Genomic DNA, 9,578 nt, shown 5'->3' with positions numbered 1-9,578 from the left:
GAATGATAAATTGACCAGCCAGAGTCCATGCTTCTGCAATGGAACTAATCACAACATTTATTTGCTTTCTTGATAAAAGGGAAAAGATACATTGCCTGGTTTTATTTAACATTCAAAGGCACTCCTTACAACTACAATAAAATGAAATCCTGCAAGGTAGACCGTAGGATAGCATTGCACTACAATAAAATGCTACTATTGCCTGAAACTGAACATTTAATTTAGAAGGCCATGTTGATGTTGACGCATTCCTCCTTCACCTGAGCAAAGAGTTCTGAGTTCAAGTACCTCTCCCCACCACTGGAAAACATAGTCACAACCATCTTTCCCTTGTTCTCCTCTCTTGCCGCAACCTGCAAGGTAGTACGCAATCATATGACCATGGAACAATAAGTAATAGATGACTGTAAAATTTGCAGAAAAAGTAAGAGTAAATACTAAAGAGCGTGCCTTTAAGCAAGCAGCTGCATTTGCCCCTGAAGATATGCCAACGAGCAATCCTTCTTCGCGTGCCAATCTTCTTGCCATGTCCATGGCTTCTTCAGAAGTTATTGTTATGATTTCATCTATTTGTGATGTGTCTAGTATTTCTGGGATAAAACCAGGCCCTATCCCTTGTATTTGATGATACGCTGGCTCACCACCTGCAGGTCAAATAATACACAAACATAAAGATCCCGCGCACTAAGCATGGCAAACTATGAAGAACATATATCGGTGGAATGTTGACATACATAGTGGTCACATGTTATTTTTTGAAAACATATAGTGGTCACATGTCTTACCTGAAATTACTGCACTTTCAGCTGGTTCAACGCAGATTAGCTTTACAGATGGATTCATCATCTTCAGATACCTCCCAGTGCCTGTCAATGTGCCTCCTGAACCTGTTGCAGCAACAAATATGTCCACTTTGCCTTTTGTGTCGTTCCATATCTCAGGTCCTATAAACAAATTTTAGGATAGAAAAGAAGTCTCAGGAATAGAGTGATAATTTACTGACGTTCACTCCTAGTCAAAAGTTGGTGCTTTTGTGGATTATGATGCTACAGGATTAGCAATAGATAAACAAAAGGATTCAAAAGGGCTTCCTTTAGCATCTCTAGCACCACTAAAATTTAAGGTTTTAATGTGGTACCAACGAAGAGAGTTATTTGGACAAAAGACAAGCACAACGGTCAAGGAAGCAGGATATGCTACTTTTGTCACAAAAAATGAGACAATCAGACACTTGTTCTTTGAATGTCGAGTTGCCTAAGTGATTTGTAGGATGAGTCAAATGGCTTTGGGACTAACAAAACCTTCTAGCATATTACATTGTTGATCCCCGGCTGCCCTGCACAGGTAAGCAACTAGCTTACCAGCATACACACTCACTCACTATGGCTAAAGGTAGAAAAAGAGATTGGGAACAGCGCACACACACTCAGCACAAGCACCAGCGTTGGCCGAAGCCCTACCCTTTGGTTTGTGGCAATTGAACTAAATATTCCATTACCCTTTGGATAGAATATATACAACTATAGCTGTACCTTTACTAGGTACATAGTTGTTGGCCAACTACCTACTCATGAGTGAAAGAGTACACCAACTACCTACTCCTGAGATACACGGTACACCAATTACCTGCTCCTAAGGTACACCAACTACCTACTCCTAAGGTACAGAGTATACCAACTACTCCTAGCAGTACAAAGCTTACCTCAGCTCACTACCATGTCATGGCTGATGTAATAGCTACCAACTAATACTGCTACAGCTACAGGAACTTGGCAGAGCCGATCAGTCCCCAACTCCCAACAGGGAGTGGTCGGCCGAGCCGACCAGTCTCCAACCAAGGAGAGACTGGGGAGCAGCAGATTATGTCTAACAATTTTTCCCCTAATCCTGCTGCTAGCCCGATGCCTTGACCCCATCCATGCCAATCATCTTCCTCAGCTCCATAAACCATAGGCGTCCGAGTGACTTGGTGAGGATGTCAGCGAGCTGTCTGTCGGTCTCGACAAACTCGATGATGATCTGCCCTCCATCGATGCAGTCCCGGAGGAAGTGGAACTTAATGTTGATGTGCTTGCTCCGGTCGTGGAGGACAGGGTTCTTGGTGAGGGCGATGGCGGGCTGGTTGTCCACCATCAGAGCTGGCGGGTGAGCTTCCTCGCCGGTCAGCTCGCCCAGCAGCCGGCGCGGCCATACAACCTGGCACGCCGTTGTGGTCATTGTGACGTACTCCGCCTCACACGTCGATAGCACCACGATCTTTTGCTTTAGTGACTGCCAAACAATGGGGGCTGCTCCAAAGAAGACAAGCACGCCGAAGGTGCTCCGTCGCCCATCAATGTCGCCCGCCATGTCCGCATCGCTGAAAACAGTGAGCTTCGGCTCACCCTCCTTTGCCTTAGGGGTGCCTCACTGAACACCGTGAGCCACAACCCTCCCTTGCCACCACTCTTGGGCAAGATGATCGCTTGATCGAGCGTCCCCTTGACATAGCGTAGCAACTTTTCACTATCGACCAATGATCTTCGCGTAGGTCCTCCATGAAACGGCTGACGTACCCAACCACGAACGCAATGTCCAGTCAGGTATGAGTGAGGTAGCGTAGCCCGCCGATGATACTCCGGTAGCGCATCGCGTCCACCTTTGCAGCAATGATGTGCTTGCTCAGCTTCAGCCGCTCCTCCATCAGAGTTGCGCACAACTTGCACTCTGCCATGTCATCGTGCTCTACTTCCCCTGCCTCACCTCGATGCCGAGGTAGTAGGAGAGCATGCCAAGATCGCTCATCTTGAAATGAGCCGCCATCTCACGTTTGAAACCGTCGATGTCCTCTACTCGCACTCCGGTGATGATTAAGTCATCCACGTACACGCCGACGATGAGCTCCTCCTTACCCTGTCGCTGCGTGTAGAGCACGTGCTCTGTAGCGCAGCGAGTGAACCCAAGCTTGCCTAAGGTGGCGTCAAGCTTGGTGTTCCACGCTGGAGGGGCCTGCCGCAGCCCATAGAGCGCCTTGCGTAGCTTGAGCACCATGTGATCAGTGCCCTTGATGGCGAAGCCCAAAGCTTGCTTGACAAAGACCGTCTACGCGAACTCACCATTGAGGAACACAGACTTGACATCGAGGTGGTGGACACGCCAATCCTTCGCTGCTGCCATGGCCAACAGCAAGAAAACGGACTCCATTTGCACCACCAAAGCAAAGACTTCATCAAAGTCGATGCCCTCACGCTGCACGAAGCCACGGGCGATGAGCTGAGCCTTGTACTTGACAATGGCGCCGCACTCGTCCCGCTTCACCTTGTAGACCCACTTCAAGCCGATCGGCCTATAGCCCACCGGTGGATCTACCAGCTTCCATGTGCCATTATCGTCGATGGCCTTCATCTCTTCCAACATCGCCCATCGCCAATTGGTGTCTCGTTTAGCCACTACGAACGTCAGTGGCTCCTCGGCACTAACAAGGAGTAGCTCTGGTTCATCGAGCAATCGACTCGCTAGGCCTATGGCCCCTGCATTGCCGACGATGTTGTCCAGCCTACGAAACCGAACCTCCTCGCTGTCGTGGAAGGCATCCACAAACTCACTGATGTCGCTCGAGGGGAGGTGAACTCGATCGATGGTCCCCGGTTTCCCTGTTTTGCCAGAGTGGTCGGCAACGCTGCTAGACCGCTCGACACCACTGCCGGAGTGGTCGGATCCACTATTGGAGCAGTCGGCACCACTCCTGGAATGGTTGACTCCACTACTGGAGCGCTCTGCACTGCTGCTGAAGTGCTCGGCACCCCTTTGCAGTGCTCGGCACCCCTCCCGGAGTGCTCGGCACTGCCCCAGGAGTGCTCAGCTCTGTTGCTAGAGTGGTCGACACCTCCTCTCTAGTGTCTCCACCACCATGGATGACCATGAGCTCGACGACGAAGGTGCTGGTGAAGCCGCCAGCTTCCCCCATGCCTGGACTGTCCTAGTCCCAGGATGCCTTCTCATCAAACATCACATCCCTAGAGATCACCACCTTGCCTCTCTTGGGATCATAAAGCTGATAGGCCTTGCTGCCCTCCTCGTAGCCTAGGAGCACCATCGGCGTGCTCCTGTCTTCCAGCTTGCCAAGGTGAGGCATGGTGTTCTTCACATGGCCGACACACCCAAATGTCCTGAGGAAGGACACATTCGGCTTGCGTCCATGCCAAGCCTCGAATGGAGTCTTGCCCTTCAGGGCCTTGGTGGGCGCACGGTTGAGGATAAACACCATCGTGGTCACTGCCTCTCCCTAGTACTCCGCCGGTATCTTCTTAGCCTTCATCATGGATTGAGTCATGCTGACCACCGTCTAGTTCCGCCGCTCCACCATGCCATTCTACTGTGGTGAGTATGGCACGGTGTGGTGTCGCACCATGCCTTGATCCACGCAATACGCAGTGAATTCCACCGAAGTGAATTCGCCGTCATGACCAGTCCGCAGCATGCGCAGCTTCTTGCCGCTCTTCGCCTCTATGCGCGCCTTGAACTTCTTGACCGCTTCTGCCGCCTCGGTCTTGCTGATCAGAAGCTGCAGCCATATGTACCGGCTACAGTCATCCATCAGCAAGATGAAGTACTTGCGCCTATCGGGCGACGCTGGAGTGATTGGCCCGCAGAGGTCACCATGGACTAGCTCGAGGGTCTCTACCACGTAGTACTTTGCCATCTTCGGGAACGGTAGCCTTCTTTGCTTTTTGGCCAGGCAGCTGTCACACAGCTCGCCTACATGCTCGATGTGAGGCAGCCCTGTCACCATCTTCTCTAGTTGACCAAGAGCGTCACAACTGAGATGTCCATACCTGGCATGCCACAGCCATGGCTCCTCCGTGCACCATGTAGCCAAGCAGATGGGCTTCTCCACCTTGAGGTCGAGTAGGTATAGCCGATTCGGGGACCTCTTTACCTTGGCAAGAAGCCGCTGCTCTCGGTCCCTGATCCTGAGGACGCCGTCCTTGATCAGTACCTCGCTGCCGTGCTCATCCAGCTGGTCAATGCTGATGATGCTTGAACGCAGCTGCGGGATGTAATATACATCTATTAGTACGTGGTGCTCGCCATTCTGGCACCAGAAGATGATGGTGCCGCGCCCTTGGATCACCATCCTTGAGCCATCACCGAACTTCACCATGCCGGTCACGTCGTCGTCGAACTTGGAGAAGGCTGCCTTGGAGCCCATCATGTGGTTGCTGGCGCCAGAGTCTAGATACCACCGTTGCTCCTGCTCGCCACCCACACGTCCGAGGTGGACTTGGGTGCGCAATTCATCGAGGTTGACAGCCTTCAGAGCTTTCCTAGGCCCTTCCACCGCCATCCCCTCTCCCTTCTCCTTAGCCTCAACGTCGTGCAGTACATAGAATGTCGCCATCAGGAGAGTGGCCTCATCATCATTATCAGCCTACGCTAGATGAGCCTCAGCCTTCTTCTCCTCCTTGCGATTTGGGCACTCCTTTGCCCAATGGCCCGTCTTTCCGCAGTGCCTGCAGGCATTGGGGTCGACCTTCTTCTTCTTCTTCTCCGAAGAAGCTTTGCCGCGGTGCTTGCCATCACCACCACGGCTGGAGAAGGCTTCCCCGGACTTCTTCTCCTTCATCCGGGCAGCCCACTCCTCCTCTGTCAGCAGCCGCTTGCCGCTGTCTGTCGTTGCTGTCGCTTGCTCTAGGCGCTCGTCCACCGCCCGCAACCGACCAGTCACATCCTCAATGGTGAGGGTGGACAGATCTAGCATCGTCTCTATGAAGAGAGCGATCTGGATGTACTTCGTCGGTACGGAGTGGAGGTATTTGGAGATCGCCTCTTCTTCGTTGATGGTGATGTCATGTCTCCTCAGCTTGCTGATGAGCATCTGTAGGCGGGGGGAGAAGTCCTCCACCGATTCACCATCCTTGAACTTGAGGTTGACGTACTCCTGCTTCAATAGCTGGGCCATCGCCTTCTTTGTGTGGTCGGAACCAACGCGCATCGCCGTAATGGCCTCCCACGCCTCCTTAGCAGAGCTCTTTGCCCCCAACGGCTCCCTGTACTCCACTGGCACAGCAGCGAGGATAGCCTCCAACACTGACATATCGTCTTCTTCGTTGTCGGTGCCCTTATCAACAGCACTCCAGAGCCGTCGAGCTCTGAGCTTGACCTTCATGGTCACCGCCCACTCGCCATAGTTGATACGAGTCAGCGTCGGTCAACTGGTGCCGCTGACCTCCCACACCGTGCGCACAACAATCTCCTATCATGGTTGGGCAGCCACAGCAGCGCCGCTACTGTCGCCCATCTCCAAACCGTCCGTCATCGTCAGCGGTTAGTCCGGCGACGACGTTTATACGGCTCTGATACCACTTGTTGATCCCTGGCTACCCTGCACAGGTAAGCAACTAGCTTACCAGCACACACACACACTCACTATGGCTAGAGGTAGAAGAAGAGATTAAGAACAATGCACACACACACTCAGCACAAGCACCAGCGTTGACCGAAGCCCTACCCTTTGGTTTGTGGCAACTGAACTGAGTATTCCATTGCCCTTTGGATGGAATATATACAACTCTAGCTGTACCTTTACCAGGTATATAGTTGTTGGCCAACTACCTACTCCTGAGTATAAGAGTACACCAAATACCTACTCCTAAGGTACAGGGTACACCAACTACCTACTCGTAAGGTACAGGATACACCAACTACCTACTCCTAAGGTACAGGGTACACCAACTATCTACTCCTAAGGTGCAGAGTATACCAACTACTCCTAGCAGTATAAAGCTTACATCAGCCCACTACCATGTCATGGCTGATGTAATAGCTACCAACTAATACTGCTACTGCTACAGGAACTTGGCAGAGCCGATCAGTCCCCAACTCCCAACAGGGAGTGGTCGGCCGAGCCGACCAGTCTCCAACCAAGGAGAGACTAGGGAGCAGCAGATTATGTCTAACATACATATGTTCGGTAGCTGGTTAACGGGTTTAGCCAAAGATGTGAAACTACTAGTGTTGCAAGGTGCCGCAACTATATGTTAGTCCATTTGGTTGGTTAAACATGAATGTTTTGGTTTTTGAAAATAAACTTTGTTGGTTATGGTTGTGGTTATCCATTGGCTCTGTGCATAGGTGGCTCCTTCGAAACCTAGTCTATGAATTGATAGCCACTAGAGTGAGTGTGGTCTTTTTTATTTTTTAGGCTGTGTGCTTCTTATTAGCCAGAGGCTGGGAGCCAAGTCTTCCATTATCAAGAAAACATAGTCCTTCGTAGACACTTTCAGGGAAATGTGTATTCTGTATTCATGTAAAAGTCAGCACGGCCTTGACTCCATGAAAGAGTTAGTTGTGCAGAATGCTTTATTCCAGAAGTTTGTAGCGCTTAGTTCATGTTTGCATGGAGCAACTCCAAGATGCAACTGACTATGGACAAAATACTGTAAGTGCTTAGTTCATGTTTTCATGGTGCAACTCTAGGATGCAATTGACTGTGGGACAAAATACTGTAAGTCTCTAAGAACTCCAGGAAGAATCATCTAACACATAGTTCCAACAATACTGCTACCACATCCAATTTACATTGAAGAGATCACGTTACCAGTCCATCTGAAGTGTGCATCGGGATTTGCAGGATTAGTGAACTGGTCTATAACATAAACATTTTCCATTTCGTTCTTAAGCTGTTCTACTCTATCAAGTAGCCCCTTGAATCCATTAATTGTAGCATCTGCAAGAGACGAGTAGGTTCCCATAAGACTATCAGAGAGACTTACTCAATTGGTATAATGGACGATTGGACATTGTGTATAGCTACTTACCAACTAATATCACTTCAACGCCCATGTATCTCAACAAAATCTGCTTATCTATTGCAATTTTTGCTGGCATGACGGCAACGAATCTGTAGCCTTTCTGAGCCGCAACAAATGCCAGACCAATACCAAGATTACCACTCGTGAGTGCCACTAGTGTTGTTATGCCAGGTGAGATCAGGCTTTTCTCCTCCGCATCTTCAATCAATCTGCAAATTTAGAATTACGAAATTGTTACAATTTAACGCTTTGAGTTGTATCACAAACAGTTGTATGTTATTTCGAAGAAAAGAAATCTACATTAAAGAAGGAATCAAGCCCCCATCATCCATGTTGGCCCCAAGCTCAGGAGGTCCAAGATGCCGAAGTCGGGGTTCACGCTGAGGCGCAGCGAACGCCTCGCCAGGAAGCCCCGTGCGGCCAACTCCACGCTCCAGGCGCAGAACGTTCTTATGGAGAAGCTTGGTGTCGCTGTCGACACCAATGCTGTTGATGCCAAGGTCGTTGAAAAGTTTCGGGCGACCTTTGCTGCCCCTTTGTCGGCCTCCAAGCAGGAGGCACTGCAGGTGTTGTTTTCAGGCGAATTTGACCCAGTGGCCATGAACCTTGATTTGGCCGAGTTTAACGCCAAGGATATTTGGGCCTAGTGCTTAGCTGGTTTGTCGCAAAATACTACTGTGTAATCACACCCACGTGTTATTTCGGTCGCTGGTCTTGGTAATCAGTGGATTACCGTGGCCAGCTTAATTAAGGTGTAACAAATTCTGCTTCTGCTTAATGAAAAACGTGCCCGGGCACGGTCGAGAAAAAAAAAAGAAGGAATCAAGCCTCATGTGTGCCAGTTAAGTCATGTGCCATTACGGCCAGTCATTTCATATGATCAGCATCTTTCTGCTAATTGAACTATATTTAAATTAACAGCGCCCTTGCTCACAATGAAGAATTGAAGACTATATGTCGTATCAATGAGACAAATGCTAGAACTTAACCTTTTGATCACAGTTCACAAGAGTGCTATAGCGCACTGGCACTTCTATGCTAAGATAGCTTCACCATTTCGTATCTGAATTACTGCGTTAAGTGAACAATATGTTATGTCACCTCAGGAAGTAGAGCAGTCACCTGAGAGCACTTCGATCCTTGACAGAAGAAAGGGGCTGGTACGGCTCAATCTTCCCAATCAGCCGAGCATCTATGCCATCCTTCTTGGCAATATTTTTCAGTTCTATCAGCGGCGTCCAACCAATCAGCTGAAAGGCAGAGAGTTTACTCATAACTAATTGCAGGTTTGCAACAAGCATCAACAAAAATTTAGCAGACTGCACAACACTTTCATGTATTTCTCGGAAGAAATGATGCGACACAAAGAAAGGGAATACAACAGCCACCTGTGTGATGTTCGATGCAATGCACTCCCCCTGCGAGGAGAGCAACGACGGTATCCCTTTCCTTCCTTCCTGCACATCCATGTGTGTGCTGCTTAATTTACAAATTACAACAACGCCAACAAGAACTGGGAGCTTCAAATCTCTTGAACAAATCAATGGTAGGAGTGGAGGGGCTCCAATGCTGCTGTTTATTTATACATATCCCAGATAGGAGGCCAGGGCAGTATCCAAGAAGCTTCCCTTCAACCAATCTCGAAACTTTGTTGACATGTGATGCTTTTGGAATAAAATTAAAAACGCATGTTGACATACAAGACAATGTGTAGTACGTCATGAAAGGGGAATTGCGTCAGATATAGAAGTCACTAGTTGACCGGAACTTCAGACCACAAAATTT

At 49.4% G+C, this 9,578-nt stretch overlaps 1 protein-coding gene across 1 annotated transcript; it reads right to left on the bottom strand.

The window, feature by feature from the left end:
- Positions 1–221: 221 nt before the first annotated feature.
- LOC136471397 (cysteine synthase-like) lies at positions 222–9,262 on the bottom strand. The gene is made up of 7 exons (XM_066469122.1): positions 9,182–9,262; positions 8,916–9,043; positions 7,800–8,002; positions 7,580–7,708; positions 786–944; positions 451–644; positions 222–353 (listed from the first exon to the last, which is right to left on the bottom strand). The coding sequence occupies exons 1-7, from the start codon at positions 9,260–9,262 to the stop codon at positions 222–224; spliced, it is 1,026 nt and encodes a 341-aa protein (XP_066325219.1).
- Positions 9,263–9,578: the final 316 nt, after the last annotated feature.

Source organism: Miscanthus floridulus, chromosome 8 (assembly GCF_019320115.1).
Source record: "Miscanthus floridulus cultivar M001 chromosome 8, ASM1932011v1, whole genome shotgun sequence".
In the NCBI taxonomy this organism is placed as follows: Eukaryota; Viridiplantae; Streptophyta; class Magnoliopsida; order Poales; family Poaceae; genus Miscanthus; species Miscanthus floridulus.
This window is presented reverse-complemented; position numbering and strand designations above follow the sequence as displayed.